At 32.5% G+C, this 27,097-nt stretch overlaps 1 protein-coding gene across 1 annotated transcript in view; it reads right to left on the bottom strand.

The window, feature by feature from the left end:
- Positions 1–1,809: 1,809 nt before the first annotated feature.
- LOC143229504 (uncharacterized) overlaps positions 1,810–27,097 on the bottom strand; it is a 160,257-nt gene continuing 134,969 nt past the window's right edge. The window contains 3 exon segments of the mRNA XM_076461933.1: positions 1,810–3,034; positions 6,145–6,199; positions 24,173–24,397. Coding sequence (XP_076318048.1) covers positions 2,875–3,034; positions 6,145–6,199; positions 24,173–24,397 — 440 coding nt within the window. The 3' untranslated portion in view covers positions 1,810–2,874.

Genomic DNA, 27,097 nt, shown 5'->3' with positions numbered 1-27,097 from the left:
AAATGGTAAGAAGAAAGTTTCTACAACAACCAACAACTGTGTTCTGAAACAATTGAGCCTGCAGAATCATTGACTGTTGTCTGCAGTTCTTGAAAAAGCTTGGTAGGAAATTTCAGGTGTCACTATCACTGTCACCTTGAGAATCATCTGGTCTTCCTGCAAGATAGCCTATAAATAAATCCCACCATACCAACAAAATGAATAGTGTACGACTCAAGTGAGCCAGAGAGCAGCATGATAACTGGACTGGAGAAATGTGGAGAAAAATTCAACCTGCATGGGTCTTATTGGAAATACTTTGTATGATGTCAATGTGGAGAAGAATTTTATCCATTGTGTTTGAATGTGAAGTATCCACAGAACCAGATCGTGCAGGTGTGCTTCTGACCAGGGTGTGAGACACCTGCATTTTGTGAAAAGCAATGAAATGTCGACAGGTACCTCAAGATCCTCACGTTCATTAAAGCCAACAAACTGGGATTACTTTGGTGGAGCTAACTGGTGCACATTCTAGGATGACTTTGCTCTATGCCACTGGAGTACAAACAAATATTGGTAACATTTCTGCACCCTACAGAATGAAATAAAGAAAAAACGTCACTCTACGTGTATTGGAAAGACATTTTAGGTTTTATTCAATTGCTTCAGGTGAAAGACTATCTTTCAAGGATGAGAATCAAGACAGTACACTGACCAGGTAACAGCTAAGATCTCAACCTACTGAAAACTGCTGGAAGGTAATAGGGAACAAAGTGAACAGAAAAATCTGAGAAGCACCTAGATATTGCTGAAAGCCCTAATCCTTACATGTCATCATAAACTCACCCCTGCTTATATTCAGTTCATCCTGTACTTTATCATGTCAAGCAATTATCAAGGCTAGAGAGAGCACAACGAAATATGGCCACTTTTTGTCAATTACATTACTGGTGCTATCTTTAAATATAAATTTTCTTATTCAAGAAACATTTTCGTATTTGCAAAATATTTATCAATCATCTGTGTAATACATTTATCACAGATGGTTTGTTAATAAAGATGTATATATACATGTTTGGATAACTGAAAGATGAGTCAGCTTACACCACAAAATGTCTATAAACGTTTTAAATTAGTTCTGATACTACTACAATGCATAGTCTCATCAAAAATGACATGAACCCAGAAAAGTGAGAGAAAAAACAAGTGACTGATGAATAACGTTTCCCACTCTGAAGTTTACTAAATTCCATCAATTTCATTGACTGCTAGTTTTGCAACAGACAGCTACAGCCTTACAGTACTACCTTGAACCTGATGTACTTAAAATAACTGACAATAAGTTGTCATCTGTGTGTGATAAAATAAAACACGATGTTAAATAGTACAACAAATTAGTTTGTTTACTACATAACACACTAACAAAATTTCACTGATGTTGTTCAATATTAAAATTATGTACAATCACACAGAAGCTTGTCACAATATTTCATAAATGAACTAGATAGATTTTGGTTAAATCTTGTCCAAGTTTTACTGGTATGTGAGAATAGAACTGACAGTACACTGCCTTATGGTCTAACAATAAAAGTAGAAATGTATCTCAATTTAACTTTCACTTCATCTGTGTGACATTTCTCCATCTCTTTTTTTTCAGCTTATTTTACTAAGTGTATTTTCTGATTCAGATGGTTTATATAAAATTATAAAATATTCATAAAATATGTTTCACATCCTGTGCAAGAAACAGATAATACTGATATCTGCTGACATCTAGCAGATAATATTAAAGCTATAAATTAAATTCAATGAAAAGAAAATGAGCCTCTGGACAGAAAAAACAACTTTATTGTTTCGAAATCTGCATTCAAACAGCAGAAGCCAAATATTAACAGGAAAGATTCTACATTTACATGGGCCTAGGTCTAATCACAGGGATGCTTCAAATTTTTTTTCCCAAAAATAACCTCACCAAAAAAAAAAAAAATATAGTACAGTTTAACTGAACATCACAGATTTTGATATACAAGTCCTATATCTTGCAAAGTCTTAAAATTTATAATGCCAGAAGTATCCAAAGATCAAGATAATTGTAAAATATTTGGTTTATAATCAGCATGATTGTTTAGAGTCTAAGTGAGGTTGGTTCGTAAAGCATAAAGATTTCTACAGTAAAATCTTTGGTAATGTTGACCAGATTTCCTACACTAGTCAACAAGAAAACTACAAGTAATATTTGTACAGGATAACAGAGAATATGGTGCTAATGAAGACAGTATGAAATATTAGGACAGCAATCTTAAACTTTCCACAAGCAAGCAAAGTTACGTAAAACAAGCTTGTTTTTTTCATTAAGATTAGTGTGATATTTTATGAAACAAAAAAAAACTAAATAACTGTTACACTTACACAGCATAGAGGTCAAGCTGTGAGAAAGTTATATTCTTCAAAACTACCACGTGAAAGTTTTGTACATCTTTATGGTATGGAGGGAAAAGATAATGTATCCTGGCAACATTTAGCTTTACAATTTCCAACAGTATTCCTTCCAAGATATAAAACTTGGAAGTAATAAAAAGTTATGAATTTGTTCATATTTATCTCTTGACCATGTGGAAGCTGTTGTTTATGTAACCTCCCACAAATATAGAATAAGATAAAGGTTCGTGTCTAGAAATCATTCTTGCTCTCAAACATGTTCTCAAACCAAAAACATGCAAACAAATCTATGGCACTGAAAACTCGCTATAATTCAAATTTTCATGGCAATAACTTAAAAAGTGACTGATAATGACATAGCCTGGTACAAGACAACTGAACACAAAGGTCTGAGAATGACAAAATTCAGCTATGCTGTAAGTAATTGTGACATTTATGAATGATATTATAAATTCATTAATCATCCTTGGCTGGCGGATGAACTAAGTGAGAAGAGTCACCTTCATTCTTTAACTGACCAAGTATTTCCTGCACGTTTTGACTGGGAGGACTCACAGATATTTGGTGGCTACCAGTAGATGGAACTATTGTTGGAGTTGACTGCGTAGTTATTGTCCTAACAAAATTTAAAATTTGGTTAAAAATGTTCATAAAAAGAACTGGAAAAATTTTTCTTTTTTGCAATAAATTAATAGCTAAAAGTTTCTTATTCTATACCTGCCAATGTTAAGCACTACCATTTAATATACAGAATTACTGATTAGATATTCTCTTTTTTATTTGGTAAAATTTCCACTTATGCTTACATAATGTACATACTACAAACTAAGGATATGTGGCTATAAGTCAATTAATAAGTAAAACAGAAGCAATTAAGATAATATATTAAAACTTTGAAGGATGGGTGTCATTAATGGTATAAAATAAGTAATGCACAATAGAATAATAATGGAATAAAAATATTATTTGTCATAAAGAATTGTGAAAAGTAATGTTAAACACAATTCATTAATATACTCCAAAGCAGTGCTTAAACATAAAAGGTATAAATAAACAGATGTGAATTTAAATAATCATTAATACTTGCTGGGATTGTTATGCATATGGAGACATTCATTTCTGGAAAATTTCACGGAACACTTGAACTAAAACTTTGAAAGCCCTGATAAAATTTTGTTACATAACATTAATTTGTTAACTAATATAGGCCTATTGCTTAGAGGCAAGGATAATGGGATGCTGTGCTCCTTATTGCATCTGATTTATGGTACTTGTATACTACTCTCATCAGAACACATCTAATGCTACATAATCAGCATGTATTGCAGATAGCTGGACAGTCAGAGCTGATACTGTGTATTGATAAGAATGGTTTAGATCAGTAAAGTACAAAAGTTTAGATTAATTTGGGTGATTAAACATAATTTTTGTAATGATAGAAACCCAAAAGCCTTCTGCTATTGTATAGCTGTGATGAAAATTGTTGGTTCTGTTAATAAAAATTTTGAAATTTAGTCTGCTAATTACTTGAATACAGACATGAAAGGATATTTCAGGTAGTTTAGAATTTAAATAGCTCTTTCTTATTTTATAAACAACGACTTAAGTGGGAAATATAGTTTTCTGTATGTCACCTTGCCTTTACGTAAATCCTTAGAAGCAGCCAGAAAAATGCACTCATATTTCTCTTACTAATTCAGTCATACAGAATGATATAAATATAATAATATAAAGTTTTATACAAAAATATGGTAATTAATATTGTGATACATATATAACATTTTCTGTAATTATTTACGAATTAATTAAAGCAAAATATATATATACAGGTGAAAATACATATTGGCAAACGTTACTGGCTACCATTTTGAAATAATAATATATTACACGTCATGTACAAGCTGTAAAATTCCCACCAAAAGTCTAAAATGGGCTTTTGTAGAACATACTTAAAATATCATTAAATTTTGAGAAAGTGTAAGAATCAAACCTTACTAAATAAAACAATGGCAAACAAAAAGGGTTTTTGAAACCAGACTAAAATGAAAGCACAAAAATGAAAAACAAGAACACAAGATGTACCTCATACAATTATAGGCTATAACAGTTAAAAAAAATATAACTGTCATGGACTAGCCACCTTACTCTTTGTTACGATATTGAGAGCGTCAATCCATTTGATAACTTTCAATGTCAAAATTTTACGTAGCAAATAATCTCTTAAAGAATTACTAAACTCATGCTTAATATAAGCTAAATTATATTTGTGGTTAACTTCTAGTTTTTTCACACACACACAAAAACCTTACTTGAAATTCTGGAATTTTCAAAAGCAAAATAAACATAGAATAATGTAATATATACACTACTAATATACATGGTTACACACACTGAAACATACATTAGTACCAGTAACACAGGAAATGTTATCACAAATTGTACCTGGTAAAATCTGAACTGAGTCACCTAAAGAGTGATATGTTTATTATGAATCTTACAATTCTTGTGATACATTGTAAATTGATATTTACCATAGATAAATAAAATAAAATAAATAAAATAAAAATGATTTTGAATATGTAAGCCGACAAATCAGATGATATTCACATCTGATACAAAGGCATGTATCTAAACTACATTTTCACATTTTTGCTATTTCATAAGTGGTGTAAAGCCACTGAAAACTAACCACTTTTGGGAATGGCATACAACACCCATTCTGACACAAAATATCCATACACTCAGATTACAAAGATGTGTTCAGCTTAAGAATTCGTGATGGGAATATCCCTTGTACTTAATGGTATTGAAAAACAGAGGAATATCAATTAACTTGAATCACCAGAACCCTACAAAAAGACATATTCCAGTTATGATAGGTAAAGTGAAGCATCTTGTAACTGGTAAGAATCCACAAACACACAGTTCAATGATAAAAGCTGTCCACTTGAGACAGGCAAACAGTATACACCACAATAAAGAAGGATCTCTGTCTAGAAAAATGACCACAGGTACACAAGTTCTATTATATATCTGTTTACCCACTACTGCATACCTCAAACACTTAGAGAACTGAATGGGTATTCATACTATTCCATACAGAGGCATACTGCTTAAGCCGTTAGCTACAATGCCTTTGGATTTGTTTGCAAAAGGGCTCTGTCATCTTCGTATGCTAAACATAGGAAAGCAGCATGGAGAAGGGAGTTTGCTTGGGACACAACAGTCTTATGATGGAACATTTTGCAATGGAAACTACACTACAGGGCTATATTCAAGATGCATGGTCATAAGTTAAAGTATGATCAGATGTGGCAAAATGAACTTTAAGGGCATGGTGAGACTCCAAAGTATATTTTATTTCAACATGCTCAATGTCTATAATTTAAGAGATAAAATGAAAATACTCCAATATTTTTAAGACTGACTCAAAGTCATGAACATTCACTGAGTAGTATAGCCTTTTTTATCTTTTACGGTATCCCCCCCCAAAAAAATCACAATCTTTCCAAAGAATAGTTAAGTCTTAAACATTAAATATTTAATGTAACTTATGAAGAAAAATAATGGTTAAAGAAGAAATTAAAATAGAAATAAAACAACTTCACAGCAAGAAAACTGAAACAGCTTCATGTAAGTGTAAATCAAGAGCTTTAAATTATTAATATAAACAAAAAAGCATTATGTAATTAACTATTATAACTTGAGCATCTTTTTGACACTTACCTAGTGGATAGGGTAGTTAGTCTACTCCCACGCAAATCACTGTCTTCTCCAGATCCTGTCAAACATAAAAAACGTATTAGCTATCATAACAATATGACTAATATTCATTAACGAGTTATGTATATGCAGGTTGCCTGGAAATGCACAATGCTTTCTGATACCTTAAGTTAGCAACTTTCACAGGATTTATGTGGTATTTTTTCAAATTTGGGCCTCCAAGCAATTATGAGTGAGGAACTGGTGACAGAAGTTAATTATAGCTTAAAAATTACATGTAAGATTATATAAAAATAGGCATTTGCAAAAGTACAAATTATTAAATACATTTTTGTAAACATTTTTAGTAAATCTTGAACAAAAATTTCTTTAAAATCCTGTATTAATATAAAGGAACCTTTCTCCAGTACCTAATTTTAATGGTTGGTGTGATAAGGTGATGCTTGCTTGGTTTAAAATTTTATAATCTGATCAATGAATGATATGGTTCACTACCTATCAACTTTGATATTTTAAGAAAGGTATCCTGCATAAGACCAAACTTATATTATGAGGTTTGGAGACCATTAGGTACTACAGTATTCAAAATTTAGTTGAGTGGACAATACAGCATTATGATATAAAAACAAAATATTGGAAAAGTCAGAAGTTGAATAAATGGCTAGGTATTATGGTTGAATAAAAGCATATCCAAAATTCGGTTATAACTGAGACATTTGTTTCATAACCTGCTTTGATAAGCAAGTATAGAATTAAATAATGTGATTAAATCTTTTTGTATTCTTATAAAAATTTCTAAGAATTTATGTGTGAAAGCAAACAAGAATATGCAGTAACATGCCAAGAGCACTGTATCTCCCATATTCAGTGTCAATGAAGCCTTTTGATCAATGCCAGGACTTACCAAGGAGGCTGGGATACGAAAGACACAGCAGTGGTCTAAACACTATTTAAATTATGAACTACACAAACAACTCTTACAGTGAGGAAAGTAAAGTATAATTATAATTAATTTTACTTAAGTTCTTTACAAATCAGAATTATGGTAAGAGAAAATAACACAATTTTATTTATAAGGTTAATTACTTATCATCATTATTATTTTTACTCAGAGTTGGAGTTGTGTGTTATTTAAGTAAAGAGTTATTATAACAACATTTTATAAATAATGAGACTTTACATTACATTAGATTTTTAGTGAGAGTAAAATCATTAGTTATTTTCTGTAAAAAAAAATCAAGTCTGTCTTATTACAATTCCTCCGTTGCACCTATTTTAAAGCTCTTTTCATTATTAAAGCAAAGGAAACTTTCAGTTTCTGAATTCTGAGAAATGAAATACCTAAAAGATATGTCAAATATGATTTTCTTCTGAGTAAATTTAAAGACCTATTTCAAAAAGCAGCTAACAAAAAAATGGCTTTCATAGAAGTTTTATTGCCACTGTAGTCTTAGACTTGTTTTATCTAGCAAATTGTGCACATTCACATAATTAAGTAAATAATCAACTGTGCAATCAGATTAACTGGTCGCATGACATAGATTAATAAACTAACTTCCATACATAGTTACGAAAAAGTAAGAAACAATCAACACAGTTCTTTCACAAGACAAAAAGAAAGAAATACACAGAGTAATATGTACAAGTACTATCTTTTTTTTTCTGAAGAAGCAATTAACGAGGTAAATCTTTTCAGTAAAGTATTCCAACATTACACAAGAACACCACATCTATTATCTATAGTTTTAATAGTCACAGGCAGAATACAAATGTAATGAAAATTCTGAAATTACCACTTATAAATAATAATAATAATAATAATTCTTTCAAAAATTACTATGTTTGAAGAAATATTTAAAGAAACTTCATTATTTGACCAATTTTTATTTTGAGATACATATTATAAATGGTTTCAATAACAAATAGTTTCATATTATTTAAAAAAACTGTCATGGCAATGAAACTTCATGGCCTATATTAAAAATCTCTTGTACTTGGGTTTTCTTTGAGGAGCTATTTCATGTGTGAAGAAATGAATGAAATATCTGTACCAGAACCAGTAAAGAAAAACATCCTCATTGAAGAATATATTCACAGTGTTTTTTGAATACTCCAAGAGAAAAAAATATTCATTGACCAAACCAATTAAGGAAAATACCATCTGCCATAGAAGAAGGATCACCAGTGATGGTCCTAACAGTTGTTACAGTATAGATATTCGATATTATAAACCATCACCCAGTTGTTATACAGTAAACTATTTATATAAGGAATAAAGCAATAACTACAATAAACATTCACAATAGCAGTAGCAGAACCAAAAGCTCTAAAGGTTTTCTGTATACCATCTATAGCAAGTCAAGTAAGTAAATTTATGGCAAAGTAAAATATGTTGAAGTGCACCTGTTGGATGTAGTTCAGGGTTGAAACACAAACAAGAAAAATCTTTCAGTCACTTTACAACTATGTTTCATGCACTGTATTTCATGACAATGCTCTTCTATCCCCAGTGCACCTATTCAACAATGTGTGTTTAAATACCTCTGACATTTTAGAAAGATTATGAAAACTAACAGGCACCTAATAACTATACAAAAATTTTGATTATGCATAGCAGAAACAGTGTTGGATAAGCTCTTTCCCCTCCTACTGATGGAGTCTGTAGGGGCCTCACTTGTAAAATTTTAAAATTTAAAACTGAAATGGTTTAAATTTCAATAGTTTATGTTGCCTTTATGGTCAAAACAGTAATCATACAGGCAACATAAAACACTTTAAAAACTGTCATTTTATTCAGTTGAATTTTCAATGTTACACATAAGAACAGGTGTTAATGTTTAACTACGACCTTGCACATATTACACACAATGACATTAAAATATTAGTAATTTCTTGTACTTTATACATTAATGTTTTTAGATTGATAAAACACTTTTGATGTGAATTGCAAAATTTTTTAGTTTTCAAAATTATGCCTGCAATTACAAAATTGATAAAAACAAAGTCAACTGTACATTTCACAAATATTTCATTTATTATAATTAGTTCAGCCAGTCAAGACTTGACACCTTCACTGGCAAAACCATGGTAAAAAAAATGAAACATTTGTGAAATATACAGTTGTCTTTGTTTTAGTCAATTTTGTATTTATGGAGTTTCAAGAAGTACTGACAGTTGGGAGTATTAAATATATTTCTAATATTATAAAATAGTAAAATTAGGAAAATGTTTTACATAGAAACCGTCCATGTATGTAGCCAAGAGTTATTGTCTCTACAAAATAGTGACAAAAAGAAATTATATTATTTTGTTGAACGTTATAATTTTCCTATAAAGAAAATAAAATTTAAATAGGTACTTACCTCTTTTCACATAAATAGTTATTATTCAGTAGTGGCCTCTATAAGCAAAAATGTTTTCACATGTCACAAACCTTACAGTTCAACTGAATGAAATGCATATTGCATGTATATCATCATTCAACAACCCTCTACAAGCAAGAGCGAAACACACTCTTTTGATGCATGTAATTCCCTCTATATGATTCTACCAAACTTTCGCTTTGTTTTATGCAGAAAATGGAAGCACTGGTTTTCAGTGAGGTAGGGTGGTGGTAAGAGCTGTGAGGGTAGGTAAGTACCTACTGGAAATACAGTTTCAATATAAGAAAATTATAGCTTCCAATATGGTACATTATCTTTTCACATATAAATAGCTATAAACCCACATTGAATAGATGTGAGGGAAAAACAAAGTAGCATTCCTTGAAAGCATCTAAAAAAAACAAACCTTCATAGAAAAGGATGATATATGGAAGACCACACCATATCTGCAGCAGGTATATTCTTCACCCAGTATGGAATGAAGTGTCACAAACATGGACAAAAAAAGGAAGGAGCACATCCTTATAGGAGAGAACAATAGTGGAATAGGGATCAAAATCACCAATAACAAATCTCAATCCAACAGAGTACTGGAATGTAAGTGGAAGTAAAAGGATATGTCCCAAGGTGTAAAGTAGCTAGGAAGCAAGTACACAGCAAGTCAACTACAATCCAATACCTAGGTCACTAAGACCCAACCTTCATGTGGGGATAGAAAGGAGAATTACACTAATGGCAAGCCAATTACAATTAAAAACCCAGCCATACGGTGGAGGTAGGAAATAGGATCATACTGTCTTCATCTCAAATTCAGCAGATTGGAGAAAATCTTGTATGTCCTGACCTATGAATGGAACACATGATAGCAATGTGAGAATGTGATTGACTGATCCAGGAACCCAACATCCAGATGATCAATACCATAAATATGTCTCTGTTATGTAAAATATCTCACCCAAAACCAATCTGGCAGGTATTGTACCTAGCACAATAACATCCTCTGTATAATATAACATCAAGAGATATCACAACAGGAAGAACTGTATTAATCTGTTAATACCTCCTGAAAAAGAAGATATATATATACACACACACACAGTACTGCACAAAAGTGTTAGGACAAGAGAATATTCTGTCATTCTTTCAATTTCATAAGGCTAACTTTTCCATTATACAATGTAAGTTTCAACACTATGGTAATGCTTCACTAATCCCAGTTGACAACTGAATGAGCCAAGGTGAGAATACTTATAGTTCTTTGGAATTTCCATATACTTAGGGTGTTAAATAAATGTCATGGTAACCCATGCAGCATCTTAACTATATAGAAAGAAGCTAGTATATTATAGTGGTATATACAAGAAAAATAAATTTAATAGAACTCCACAAATAATCCCTGATAAAAACAATGTTTAGCATTATATAGTAAGTTTTGTTGTAATGCCATGGCCCAAAAAGAACAGAGAATTATAAGAAGAGCAGAAAGTTTGCATAAAAGCTTTACCTGATGTTGATTGTATTCTCCAACAAATTGTTGCAGACATAAAATGTTCACCCACACACTGTCAAGTGCACACTAGATTATGAAACAGAGACAGGTAAATCTAAAAGTAGGGAATGAAGTGGCAGAACACTTAAACTTAATGATAATGACATTAAACATCTTTCATGCAGCCTTCAGAAGAGAAGATTTTATTTGTTTGTTGTGAATTTTGCAGCAAGCTACACAAGAGATATCTGCACTAGCTGTCCCTAATGTTGCAATGTAAGACTGCAGGGAAGGCAGCTAGTCATCACCACCCACCACCAACTCTTGGGCTACTCTTTTACCAACAAATAGTGGGATTGACTGTCACATTATAATGTTTCATGACTGAAAGGGTGAGTATGTTTTGGTGTAACGGGGAATCAAACCCATGATCCTCAGATTCCAAGTTGAGTACCTTAACCACCTGGGCCTGGCATGAGAATGGAATATATGATCACGTAGCAGTTAAAATACCTTTATTTCAATCTTCAAATATTGTTAAGACTGAAATTTGTTAATAAGCACAAACACTGGACTATTTGATGATTGGAATATGATGTTTGAAATATATAGTTCAAAGTGTATGTTGTACATCTTGCAAAAGAAAGGTAAAAGATACTTACCTCAATGCATAAAACCTACCAAGAGGCATCTGGGAGACAGTGTGCTGGTTTGGGGTTGTTTTTCTGCTGGGGTTACAGGAGATATTTGCAGAATACATGAAATAATGTCCCAGTGCAAGTACCATCAGATACTGAAACATCATAGCATACACAGGTTTGTCTATTACTGGTAAAGAATTCTACTACCAAGACTATAATGAACCCAAACACCTATCCAACCTATTCACAATTCTGAGAAAGAAGATGCTGGAGTCATTCAGTTTATGTCATGGCCCTCACAGAGTCCTGATCTTAACCTAATTGAGCAATCTGGAATTTGATAGATCAAAAATTTGACAAATCAAAAGATACTTTGATTAATTACATTGCAACAATGGATGAAGGACTGTCTGTAGTTGTTAAAACAAAAGGGGACACTCAAAATATTGACTGTTTGCTAAACTGAAGCACTTCCACCGAGTTTCTGTGATTTACTTTCCATGGTTCTTTGAAAGAGGCTTGAAATTTACGTTTTTGACTTTGTCCTAACACTTTTGCACATTACTGTATATGTATAAAAGATAAATTACCGAATCATAGTTTCACTGGAGTCTGAAGAATGGCAACAGGTAGAAGACAATAATGGAAGACTAAGATACAGCAATCTAATGCAGATAGTGAGATGTAAATGTATTTGGAGTAATTCACCTGCCAAGTGAAGAATTCCCTTCAAAAGACAACAGAGATGAGATGGTAGGGAAAAGGTACGATGCTTAATCTGATGAAAAATTATCAGAAAAAATTATGGGAAGATGATGACACGAAAGAATGAGTCATCTGAATTAAAAGCCATATCCAACTGGTCAGGATGGAAGAAAAATATCATGAACAGGATATGTCTGCCAAGGAATAGATCAGCAGGAATTAGGACCACAGAAGAAAGCCTTACAAGCAATGTAATAACAAAGAGAAAAACAGGATATAGTAGCTGATCTGAATCTGTCTGAGGATAAAGGCAGGAAAATACTAAAAAGGAGGAATTACCCTCTCAAGCCATTGAATATTTGTGAAGGAGAGATCGATCTGGATAAATTATGTGAAACATCAATGGTAAATAAGTTTGACTGACAACGTTCACAGGCTAAGAGAAGTAAAGAAGTATTAAGAAATAAGTGAAAAATTGAGCAAGTGGACAGTGGTTCAAATGAAGACATAGTGAGGCAGTGAAAAACCACATAAACATCCAGAAAGACAGCAAAATGCACAATTAATCCAAAAGGAAAGGTTGGGAAAAGTAATAACTTTACAGTATCATGAAAAACAAAGTGTTGGATAAAGCAACCTGACAGCCTGCAATCACACATACAGAAACTTCCTGATCAAAGAGCCAAGCGAGGAAAATCTGTGGTATGAGGAACAGTGGGTTTACCAGGTTGAAACCCCTGACCTAGTGATCAATGTTGGAACAATGTTCAAATTATATTCATAAATATCTTTACAAGAAGGATAAATGAAACAAGCAAAAAATGAAGTGACCCACTGAGACAAACCAGTTCTGCTTGTCAAAGACAAGGTAAAAAATAGGCATAAAGATGGAAAATACAAAGGGTTGGATGAAATGATGAAATGCAGGCAACCAAGGTCAATGGAGAAGGGATAGAGTATGAGTAAGAGAAAGGAGAGGGATAAATTAGAGCTGGAGTAGCCATAGTAACCACAGCTGTGTCAGCAGCAGAACACCTTCACACATTTCTGAATACTGCAAATCAAATAAACACAACAAAACCATAGAAAACACCCAGTAGGGAGACAAATATAAACAAGCAGCAGAAAGACTTAACACAAAATGGCATGAATGATTGAGATAACCCTATTAAGAAGACAAAAATAGGAGAATAAACTTACAAGCACTCCTTGGTTCAATCTTGACTGAAAACATTGACAGCCAGAGGCCAGAGCAAGATGATGAGGAACTGGACTGAAAAACAGGTAATCTGGTATTAAGAGATACAGCAAATGCATGTAGGTGAGAAATACTCACTGGAGACATAGCCACTGGAAAACAAGACATTCAAGAGATCAATCAGTCAGACAAATTTTATTTGGATGAGAATGACTGAATTCACTTGAAACATGACACACAATAATACAACTACCGAGTATGTTGGCCCCCAAAATGGAGGTCCAAGGTTCAATCACAAAAGGAACAAGAAAAGGTGCCACTTTGGTGATAGAGATAAGCCACCATTATAGAATGGTTAAAATGGATTATGACCAAATAATTTCTGTCAAGATGAAGAGAAATTTATCCAAGGCATGACATAGTGAGAAATTCCAGGATGGTTGATACAGTAAAATATTTCAATCAGAGACCATCAACCTACAACTTCATGCTGACTGACCCATGCTGCCAGTCATAAAAGAAAGCATCCACGAAGATAAGTAAATAAGGGGGAGGAAGTGGAACACCCAACAATATGTGAGCCTTGTCCAACCACTAATGCAGATCTTCTACAAAAGAAAGAAGAAAAGAAATAGGAACCTCCAATGAATCCTGCACATTGGTGGTGCTGAGCTCACTGAAGGACTATATATGTGCTCAACCCAAAGAGATAAGGGACACATGTAAAATTACATCCTCAAAAGCAATAGAAACTCATAAGCTGTAATAAAAAAGGAACAGAAAGAGTGTGGAGAACTGAAAGTTCCACTGAACAAAGTCAATGAAGAGAAGTTTGAACTATATAAAGATGAAAGTATAACATCTTTAAATTTAAAGCATTTAAGTACTTGAAGGGTAGAGTATGAAAATGATAAACAACTATGTGATGAACAAATCAAAGATAGCATCTTGACTGACAAGATATTAGGATATGCAAGTAACCATTCTCAACATACACCTTGGTCATCCACAAAACCAGTGAAAAAACCCACCTCAGGGAGAGAAAAAACTACATAATAAATAGAATCAAAAATTGATTTAGGTGGGGCAAATTTATCACAGGTTCCCTTGTTTTTTTGCATACTATAAACAGGCTGGAATAAAAACTTGGAAAAGAATGATTGATAGGTTAAATGGCCTGTTGAGAGAGAAGACCTTGTAGTGCCTTGGACAGATACTAATTAGTGAAAGGAACTCAAGGAAATGGAAAGGAAATGAGTACCTAAGATAATGGAGGAGGAGAATGAAATCGGATGGCAAATCCTTCAGGTAAAGTGGAATAACCCAAAGATCTGTGTTGAAAATTTTCCAAAGTGGAATAAAATTGGATAAGTGAACCCTAAATGAACTAAAACTGACTGGGTAGACACTAGTATTGTTGACATCATGTCGGTCTGCATCGAATGAAATGAAGAGATAAGAAACTCTAAAGGGAGGAAAAGGTAAAGGCTGAGAAGAAACAGGATAGGAAACAGTAGCAGAGGCATGTCTAGGCTCAGTGTGACAAACAATTCACTAAAAAAAAAAGGTTGTTTCCCATTGCACAAGTACCACACAAGATTCCAAAATCTCAGGAATATTACTAAAAATATAATGCTGAAGTAATAGAAGCATATGCAAGTCCCAAAGATAAGAAGGCAGTAAACAAACCTGGGACAAGGCTGCATTCCTCCCCAGGAGATCTTAAAAACAGAGAAATCACATGTGTAAGGCTAAAACTGATGAAGACAAACATGCCAATGTGGAGGTAATCAGGGAAATACAATTCTTCAAAAAACCTTCAGGATTTCTGTAGATCATCTGAGAAAGCAGGTGGGTAGTAGATAAGTACTATACTAGAGTCAATGGCAGGAAAACTGGCCATGAAATAAAAGAATAAAATAATATTGGTCTGTTCATGCACATGAGCAAAATTGATTTTAACAGTTGAGAATGGAGAAATGGATATTCAGCCTGATGGTAGGCTAAGGCAAACTGATCCAAAGCCAGTGGAGGGCAAGGCATGCTGACTCTCTCAACCATATGAGTAAGAAAGTGCTCAGCATAAACTCTAATATCTGGGGGAATAGATGAAACCAAATATTGAGAAGAGAAAGTATTACGTAACAATGAAGGTCAAGAATCACACAAAATTGGGAAAGTGGATAAAACACAATATATCTGATTATTTGGCCAATATATCTGGCCTAGCTGATCCCACAATAGGACATGGGAAGACAGCAAAATTAGGTGGTGGAAAAAGGTTGTCTAAATCCTTGTTGAACCAAACACATTCAGCATATTCAAGAGAAACAGGAGCAAGAAGATTGTTCATATCATAATCAATCTCAAGATAAATGACAACCAATAAATCCAAAGATGAGTCCCCTCCACCTGTAGCCTACATGAGTGTGTTAGTAGAAGGTTTGATCTCAGAAGTGGTAACTTGTACTTTGGAATTCATTGTGTAAAAATATGAATCAAACAACTGTTTGATGAAAAAAAAAAAGAGGATAATCAAGTTATTTGAAAAGTCATTAACTGATGGAAAACAAACTCAGAGAGTACAACAAAAATCGTTTTGACATGAATGATGCCAAATGAGAAATCACAGTTTTGTAGAGTTGAACCACATGCATAAATGGAAGATGTTGCACTCTTATTCATGAAGGGATTTTACATGATGATTCACGTGCAAAACACATTTGATTCAGTCGACTGTAAGGTACGTGGGAGCTCAAGTTTTGTGGCATGCAAAAAACACTTTTGTTTATACAGGGCAGCACTGAATAAGAAGCAATGTATCATATTAAAAAAAGACTTTTTCTTAAGCTCAAGTCTTAAAAAAGAAGAAAAATTATTCAAACATTTAAAAAATAATCTTTATAGTAATAACATTCAATAAAAAAAAGCAAGAGGTAAACATTCACATCTGACCACATTCCACTGGTCGGGTAGTGCAAAACTAAACAGGGTTATGAGAACCAGATAACTCAAGAAACTCTGTCACATTTTTTATAAAAGGTCAGTGCAGTACTGAACATTTTGTTGCGAGACATTTTGCTACATGTCAGCTTGATTCCAGTTATTTTAATTACTAGAGTATTTTGCTATTTGATAATTTTATGTCATAAACTCCCTTATATTTAAGATCATAAAATAAAAATATTTCATCAGTATTAGATCATTAAAGAAACACTCCTTCAAAATAAAAAAGGTTCTTATGTTTTAAAACATTTCATTTGAAATGATGAAAGACCTGAACGTTTTAAAAATGATTCAGGCTGAGAGAAATTCTATGAAAAAAGCAGAGTTTATTTACTAGGTCATAAGCCTGTAGCCCAGCCACTGTCTCAAATTGTTGTTGAGCCAAAATGAGTTATTTATACGTAGCTAAAACAGTAGTGAGCTCACTGGTAATGAAATTTCTGAAAAGTAAATGTTCAGTAGTAAACTCTTGATGACAAGAAACCCACTTGAAATAAAAATGTATCTCAGAATGGCTGGGTATTAACACTTTTATTGATAAGAAGAGAACAATGTTTTGACTTTCCTAGGTCATCTTCAGGTTAAGAAAGAGAGAGTTTGAAAGTGACCAGAAGAGAGTATAAACAGGTACGAGATTGTAGGGGACGTTGCAGTTGGATGTTAGGTTATTAATTAGTATAGGTATAATAAAGATGTTCATTAACCATATATATATCATATATCACCAATGTATAAAAATCACCCATACGGGATTACACATTCCCTGGGACTCAGCACATGAAACAAGACAAAAATTCAACATATTAAGAAACCAAATCAACACAGCCACAAAACTATGTTCACCTGATAAAATTAACAATGAAATCAACAAAATAAAACACATCATCAACATCAACAAATTTCCTCAAACACCTGTGAAAAAAATTATATGCACACACCTAGACCAACAACAAACAAACAACAATAAATCCCAAGATACAACAAACTACAAAACCTTATACTGCTGCATACTATATGTTCCCGACATCAGCGAAAAAATAACCAATATTTAGAAAAAACTTATAACAAGACACAACATTCCAGTAAACACCAAATTTATTCAAAAACCAGGTACAAAACTAAAGTCAATAGTTTGTAAAAACTACACTGACAAACACAACACCAACTAAAATACAATGCAACAACTGCCACAACTTCTATACTGGAGAAACAAGCAGAAAAATGGAAACTAGATTTAAAAAAACCAAAATAAACATTCACACGTTTTGGAACACTGTAGATCAAATAAACACAACATAACCATAGAAAACACCCAGATACTAATTAGGGAAACAAATATAAACAAATGCAAAATCAAAGAAGCCTTACTTATACAGCAACTAAAACCAATTTTAAACCAATATAAAGGAACACCTTTATACCTATACTAATTAATAACCTAACATCCACCTATAACGCCCCTTACAATCCCATACCCATTTATACTCTCGTCCTTAAGACATGTGTCCGGCAATGGCCACTTACAAACTCTTGCTTTCTTAACCTGAAGATGACCTAGGAAGGTCGAAACGTTGTTCTCTTCTTACCAATAAAAGTGTTAATATCCATACCAACCGTTCTGAGATACATCAATAGTGAACTGTCTGGCCACCTAAAAAAACCAACAACAACATAGTATGTCAGCAATAAGTGATTCACTTGCTCATAAAAAAAAGTTATGTCGGCCACAGAAACTAATATTTCAATGGCAATAATGACTGACAAACAGATTTTTAAATTGATCATTTTTAGACTTGATCATAGATATTACAATATATTTACTCTAAACATTAATTGTGCAAACTGCTTCTGAACTTTCAAAGAAGAAATTAAACAAAGAATATTTTGAGGTTCTAATGCATTTTTTCTCAAATGTATGATAACAGGGCTGGTGCTTTGCTTATGAAACTAAGAAATTAAAAGAAACATTATTTTAAACCAAAAAGCTTAAGTCTACACTTAAATATACAAAAATACAGTTATATTGAAAGAAGAAACAACAAACACACATTTTGTAATTTATAGACTGCAATGTTTATCAAAATGTTCTTTTAATAAGAAAGGTATTGAGAACTTTAAGACTTGACAGAAAAGAATACAACTGATTATAAGATAAAGAAAATGGTGAAAACATCATTTTATCTTAGCTACTTTGATACTAAACAGAAAACATCCAATTTATATTTAGTTACATCCATATTCTTATTTGTAAATTCAGAGATAAAAAAATATTGAGCAACTGAGAATATATAAGTATAAATTCAATTTCCCTTAAAAAAACAAAATATATTGAAACATGAAGAGGCAAAAGGAAACAAGTGAATAGAATGTTAAATGAATTAAAAACAGTTATACAGTTTGATAAGAGGAAAGATATAGATATATCAACAAACATGTAGATGGAAAGATAGATAGGAATGTAAACTTAAGATTTTCTATAATTGATTTCTACAATATTTGCATCAAATAAGTAATATTTAAAAATTACAACCATGTTATATTAATGTAAACTTGAAGAACATATAACATATGAATTAGATAATATGTAGTTTGTACCACTGTACAAAAAACAGTAAAAGCTATAACATGTCTTTGGAATATTCAAAATGTTTCATAAGATAATTTAATTAACACAAAAGAAAATATAACACATACAAACAAAAACCTATTGTTCTGTCTTTTATTTGTATGCCACAATTGAAGCAGAACTCCATAATTATCCAATTATTACTCTTTGAAATTATATGGTACATTGTGAACTGTTTCTACATTTCAATGGACTGAATAGCAACAAAACCTTGGGACTCAAAATTATGGACAAAAGCAGATTAAAAGAAAAACAGTTATTTAATTAAACACATACAAAAAAATGCTTACTTTATAGAAAGTATGAAATAATAGGGTATAATTAATTTGATGACAAGATAACTAAGTGGCAATTTCAATTTATTCAGCAATAATGGTATTAGTTTGCAAGACAAGCACATTTTTCTTCTGCACTAGAAATACATGCAACTTGTTGATTAAAATTTCACATAAACACACTGGTTGTTTTCTATTATAAGGAACTTTTAACATGCACGTAAGTATAACTGTGTATAAATAAATCTGCATAAAGTTGAGTTTTTACAATCTTCATTCTTTAAAAAAAATGTTTAATTCATGCAAATGTTAAAATTGTATGTTTGACCCCTTTTTACTCACTGGCATTGAGTTTGAAGTGAAATATGTCTATTTTGATCCAACAAAGGCAACATATAACAGTTACAATAAGGACTGTTTAGAGCCTTGTCATCCAACTAACTTTATATGCTTATTTTAAATATAAAGATGGTCCTCAACATTAAGAAACAGAATAAAAGTACTTGGCTTAATTTCATACTGATTACTAAATCACTTGAAATATAGAAAGTAATGTCATTGTGAATATTGCATTAAATACATACTTTGAATTTTTTATAGATGTTTATTATACTAAAAGCAATCAGCAAAGTATGTCTATTTTAAAATACAATATTTAGATAAATATGGATCAAAATATTGCAGGTATTTTATATCTCATGTCATAACAGTGTTGGCAACTATACAAAAAAAACAACAACACTATTTTCTTCTTGACTACACATATAAACCTGCATCATAGTAAAACTGAGTAAGCGAAATATTTCATTAACAGAATATGGTTTTATGCAAATACAGAAAATCCTCTGATATTGTAGTTGTATATAAATACCTAAATTGTTCTTGCTCATTTATTTAATATAGTTACACATGTAAATAATGTAAATATTATTGTTATTAATAAATTCTTAACTTTAAAAATATTAACAAGAAAAAACAAGTGATGTTATTTAACCTTTTATATTATTTTGCATACTGATGGAAGTTCAAAGGAGCCAAGGAGCCAAACTTTACTTAATGTAGTTAGTGTGGTTAAGTCTAGGTTAGGAGCTACCTGTTTGCATTCCAGAAGCAGCTTGGGGAAGCAAGCATTGATCGGCATCAATAACATCCATGCATGAGCCCAAGGTTTCACTTGTGTAGGACATTTCTGAAGACTGGGTGGGGGTTGGAGAGTAATGGCTGTAGGAAGTATCTTTGTCAGAAATACCAAAGTCTTTGGTTGTGAGCATTTGTGGGTGTTGCAAAAAAGCATTTTCTTTGTCACACTCGGACAAAGTTACCATTTTCACCTTAGGTGGAAGTACAACTTTGCTTGTTGTCCAGATTATATTGCCATCTTCATCAAGCATTTTCTTTCCTCTGTCATGAGGATGTAATTCCCTACAGTCATTGTACTGTTCAAGATGGTCTTCTACTTTAGAGGGCTGCTTAGATGATCTATCCACTACTATATTACTTTTTTCATCAATAGTTCTTTCTAAGTTCTCTTTGGCTCCTTCCAGCTGTTTTCTGAAAAATTCTTCTAATGCCTCCTGAGATTCAGTTGAAATGCTATGTCTTTGGTTCAAAACAATATTTTGTTTGACCCTTTCTATTAATATTTTCCTATCATTTTCATCTAAACTTTCAAGTCCTTCAACAAAGTCAGATTTAATAACACCAACACCACAAGGCAAATGATCTACATTTGAAATCCTAGTTTTCTCTGTTATAAAATGTTGCTTGTCCCTAGGAGCTTTTGATGGAATGTTTTCTTCAAACAAAATATTATCTCTTGAGAAAATACAAATATTTCCTTCCTGATCAAGTTCTGGCTGTTCTGTAATCACATGCACAGTTCCAGGATGGGTCTCACCAAAAGGAGAGCTCATTTGATAATCAAATCCTAGGGTATCTGTGCTGGATATCATAGTTGATTCTTCTCCAGATGTGTGCATGCTGTTGAGGCTTGAGGACATCACAGAATCTGTGTCAAACTGATAAGTAGCAAGAGTTCCTGCTGAACTGCTTGGATCTACAGATTCACAGCTAGAAGGAAACCATTCTCCCCTTTTATCTATACCATGTGAATCCTTTCCTGATGAACTAGTGTCATTTTGAGAGGGAGAAACATCTTTGATATTATTTTCAACCCATTCCTGATCTTCTTCTGCAATAACTTTCAGATTCAGTTTCTTATATTCAGTTTGACCAATGTATTCAATAAGTTCTTTTATTTTGGTTTCTTGCAAAGAAGAATGTTTTTCTCTAATATTGTCAGTACACAAGTTTGGTTCACTTGTTTGAGAGAGAGTTTGATCTGTTGCTTCAAGAGCATAATCTACATCAGGCTTTCTGACTTCCCTAAAGAAGTGAGTACTGACTGGCTTTGGTTCTTTATGTAAAGGATAGTTCTCATTCAGGTTTGGCACTCTTTCCATTGAGCAAAGTGTTACTGAAACACTTCCTTGTAAATCACCATCATCTGAAAAGTCACTGGAAATATCACCACTGTGTGAATAACAAGCTGTTTCAATATGACCAATTCTAGCATTTGTTGTAACTACTTCATGTAATAAATTTTGTTCTACTGAAGGAACACTATCAATCAAATCATCAGTGATATCTAATCCAGAACCTTCTTGTGGAAATCCTGAGCCACTTTGAACAATATGAAATTGTTCTACATTTGCTTGTACCTGGGTAGTTATTCTATCTGCTTTATTAAGCCTTTCTTCAAAATCTTCTGAGCCACTTGAATCTTTACCATCAGCTCTTCCATCAGATAGTGTATCTTGGCTACCTTCTGATATTTGACTTTCATGGCCTTCTTCAATTTCTGATAACCTTGCTCTTTCCTCTTTTGCCATAGCTTCAATTCGTTCAGTTTCAGCACATTCTCTTTCAAGAAGTTCAAATTCTGTAAGAGAATTCATAGAAACATCATCATTTTCACCACTCTTACTATGTTGCTGTTTATTATTAAGAGAATCTAAAGAGCTCTGACTTGACTTTCGACCCCTAATTATTTCAGCTTCGAGTCTCTCAAATTCCTGTAAGGATGAAAGAGATTCATCATCTCGCTCATCACTTCTGCTGAAAAACTTCTTTGCTTCTACTGATTCATAATCTGGCGTGCTCAGTTTTTCTTCATCAGATGCCATAATAGGACTTAATGGTTTTTCACTTCTATATTGGAATGTATCTTCATAAGCATCTTCATCTTCTTCTTGATGTGTATATAAAGGCCTAAAATCAGATTCAGTTTCAAATTCATAAAAAAAGTCTCTATCAAACTGCATCCTATAATGATACCTAGTTGTTGTATCTACCTCACTCAGATCATCTGCCTCATCAACTCCCTTATCACTCTCAACTTCCATGGGTTCATCTTGGAGAGACTCTTCCTCTTCTTCCTTATATTCAACCAAGGTAGGATACATGGAGGAACGAGAAGTGTCAAGACTAAAATCACGCACATTACGTGGAAAAGATGTCTGTGATGTTGGAGCACTGATGTATGTCTCTAAAACAGTTAAGGCGTCCTCACTACCAGAAACAGCTGGTGTGTCAGACAAATTTACAGAGACATCACTGTCTTGTTCAAATTCTAAACTAATTGTTCTTGAGGATGCAGATATCCTAGGTAAGCTTTCCCTAGCTCCTTGTGGTAAATCATCTCTAGCTTTATCATCTTGCCCAAAGTCTATTTCTTCAGTATTAACTACTGATTTCTTTGGCTCAGCTAAAAAAATCTGATTATTTTGAAAAGTAGAGTGATAATCCCAGCCCAAACGTTTTTCAGATGTATCATATGGTTCTGTTGTTTTTTCATGAAGAACTACTGTACCACTTTCTGTAAGAAAGCTAGAGCCTTCACGAATTTCAACATCATAAAGAAAGCCAGGTAATCCTTCTAAAGACTCACAGAGTTCTTTACCTTCTACTGTGTCATCAACCTTTGGTTTGTTTTTTGTTTCAGTTGTGTCTTCTTTTGGCTTAAACAGATTTTCATCTGAAAATGTTGTGATGCTCTCTCTGCTTTTATCTAATATTATTTTGTCTTGCTTATTTTGAACTGTTGATTCTTCTATTTCTTTTCTTCTAACTGTAGATTCCAAAGAATTATCACAGACTTCTTTTGATTGTGTTAAAGGCTCCATGCCACTTTGAATTTCGTCCTGTTTTGCAACATTAGAATAAATCTTTTGCAGGTTTTGTGATGTATCTTTCTTCATCATTAAATACTGGATATCTTCAATTTCTTCTTTTGTTATAATTTCAAATGGACTTTCAGGCCTATTGCTTTCCCAATACAAATCCTTAGAAACCATTTCAAACCCTTCAGCACAAAGCTCTTGGGGATATGAATCTCGAAAAGAACCAACATAACCTAAAATTTCTTTAGAATTAACTTCATCTGTACCATGAATAAGCAATTCATTTTCTGTATAGTGAGCGTCTTTCATTGTGGAACTCTCCAACAGCTGATATTGTGAAGTTTTTTCCTCTTCTGCTAGTTTTACAGAAGGAAAAATGCTTGTATAATCGACAGAAGAATCAGGTGAAACAGACCGTTTTCTTTTGTATGGGAAAACTTCATGTTCTGCTTCAATGTGGGATGTAATGCCAATATATTTTGATGGAAGCCCTTCCTGTGGAAAATCTGTTTGAAATAATTTACTACCTGTAAGCTGTTGCTCATAAACGGATTTACTTGAGGAGTCTAAAGTCTTCTCAGCATCTGGCCACTCCATTTTCTCTGGAGAAACCTCGTACGGACTTCGCACTTGACAGGATCCTTCTCCCTCTGCATCAATCACATCAACACCCGCAAATGCGGAATTTTCAAAAGCCACTGGAGAGGCCGGTGTTCTGTTGACTCTATCCCTCTCCATGTCTTCGCAGGGTTCTGAAAAATGAGTGCTAGTTTAATTCTGTTAATGTGGGGGAGTCAGAATGGAGAGGACAAAGTGAGAGGGAGAGAAAATTGTAAAGGGAAGTTTGAAACTATGAAGTGTAAGATACAGCGTACTCAACTATTGTCTGCATAGTAGGAATACCATGGCATTGAGGGGAGAGTGAGTTCCTATTGTTATAAATATATATATATATATATATACATAGAATATAGAATAGATGAATTATCTTAACAAAATATCTCGCAACAAAATCAATCTAATAAATTAAAGTTAGAAATTTACAGTTAATATCCACTTTACAGCCAACAGTTTCAGAAACGTAAACACTACAATTGTTTCTCCAGTTTAATAGTACATTTTAACAAATCTGTTAATATAAACTTAAAATTGCTGTTTTGAATATGTATACATTACTATACTTAGTTAATGCTGTACTAGTTAAATACATGTATTAATATTTTATATAAATGACCTATGAGGACAACTATTTAAAGCAAGATTGGTGAAAAACCCTCTCAACCTAGTTGGATTAACTTTAAGTCAAGTTTACTGTAAATGATGGTGATTAGTGCAATCCAGTTTATGACTTCCAATAGAAGTTTCTTCAGATAAAAAGAAAGTTAATGTTAATTAAACTATCACTTTATTTGAAAAATGTCAATATTATAGTAATATTCTTTGTTTTGCTACAGAAATGTCAGAATAAGAAATGAAGAATGACAACATTATAAAAACATGGAACTGTTTTTCTTTTACATATAATGCTATGTAGCCATACACATGAAAACTTAAAATTCTATTTAAACACTCATGCTCGATGGTATAGCCTTTAATACACATGCTATACAGTTACAGCACTAGCAAACAAATGACAGTTAAGAAAACAAGCTGCAACATCAGTTTTCATGCTGATCAATGTATATATGTGTGTGTATATATACACACACATACTTCACATACACTTCAGAAAAACAATCACAAACAAATATATTATCCTACATTTCTTTATTTCATTTGAGAAAATGAATATTTTTTGAAGGAAACAGTAAAAGTACATTTGTTAATACATGTTCAGGATATATACTAGAAAGTGTTTGAACATAGAGATGGTAATCAATTTTGGTGTTTAACTAAAAGGAAATTGTGCCAAGTGAGCTGATAAACCGACTCAAGCAGGACAAAGGCTGTAAAATGCTTCAATTCACAATTGTAAGTTTTATTTTTGCTGAATTGAATCAAGTGGAAAGTAAGAAGAAAGACACTTCACCACAAGTTTGAAGATTTATGAACAGTCAGTAATAATAACAGATTGTAACTTTTTAGAGATTAGAACAATGAACAGTATTGCATTAGAAAGCTTCTTAGATATTGACAAAGAGTGAACAGTTTTTTACTGTAGGTTTCAGAGACATGAAGAGAAGAACAGCATTATTAATTATTATGATATATAATGGCTTATGCAGGCAAAGTATGATTTATTCATGAATAGTTTATGTGACACAAGTTACATCACAGTAAGATAGGTAATTTTCTACAAGTCTCTCTTTACTGACCCAATATTTTGAGATTCCAGTAAGAAGAAATGTAATAGCTTCTCAATTACACACCTTGTGCATGCATTGCACTACACTGTTGATGAGGCCTTTTACTTAATATCAAATCAAAATGGGTGTGTTGAGAAAGCAGTATAAAGTCTCAGTCAAAATGCTACTTACATGAGTCATTTATAAAAAAATATATCAATTGTTGTGGTATATAATGCCTTAAACTAGCAAAACATGATCTATTTACTGATAGTATGTGTGACATTACCTCAAAATAAAACTGGTAATATTTTAAAATCTTTCTTTACTGTTTCTATACTACCAAAACTGATATATATCTATCATAAACCACAGATATAAATAACGCTTTGGGTGTCACATTCCTAGCAGACCTTACAACTGGTAATGAATGAAAAGCTTCATTGGCACTGGCATGTGAGTGGTCAAGATATTGTTTTTCTTTCCAGAAATCTACAGTGCAGGTCCAGCAAAGAAAGAGTTGTATGAAAGTATCATCCTTACTGTGATGAAGAAAGCAGTAATACATTGTAAAGTTTCAGAGGTATGAAGAGTAACAGTGAAATTATACTACAATAAAAAAAACAGTATTACATGATCAGATTTTCAAGGTATGAAAAAGAAAGATCAATGCTATATTGTAAAGGTTCAAAAATGTTCAATAAAGTCAATTATAACATAAAGATAGAGAGAATATGAATAATAAAGAATGGAAATTCAGTGATATAAAGGGAATGCTAAAAATAGCACTATACTGTTCAAACTTTAAAGCTTCAGACATATCATTCACAAAAGAATATTATGTTGAAAGTTATGTTATAAATAATAATGAAAAGTGTAATACTGTAATAAGCCACTGATATTAAGAACAAAAAAAGTTAGAAATAGTAGTATTACCAGTTTTAAAAAAATTACAACTTTAAGAAATGATTGATAGACATTGTATAGATTCTAAAACAATTTCATTGTTCTGTATACTTACATAAAATTATACTCAAGGAGTTTCTAGAATAACTGATTTATATTGTATTAATAAAAACATCCAACTTGACAACTTTTGAAAAACAATTTTGATGTGTGTGTGCATGTCTGTATATATGAACTTGGAAGTACCCTACAAGAAAGTGA

The sequence above is a fragment of the Tachypleus tridentatus genome, chromosome 10 (assembly GCF_004210375.1).
Source record: "Tachypleus tridentatus isolate NWPU-2018 chromosome 10, ASM421037v1, whole genome shotgun sequence".
Taxonomy (NCBI): Eukaryota; Metazoa; Arthropoda; class Merostomata; order Xiphosura; family Limulidae; genus Tachypleus; species Tachypleus tridentatus.
The sequence above is the reverse complement of the archived record's forward strand: the minus strand, read 5'-3'. Positions and strand labels throughout refer to the sequence as shown.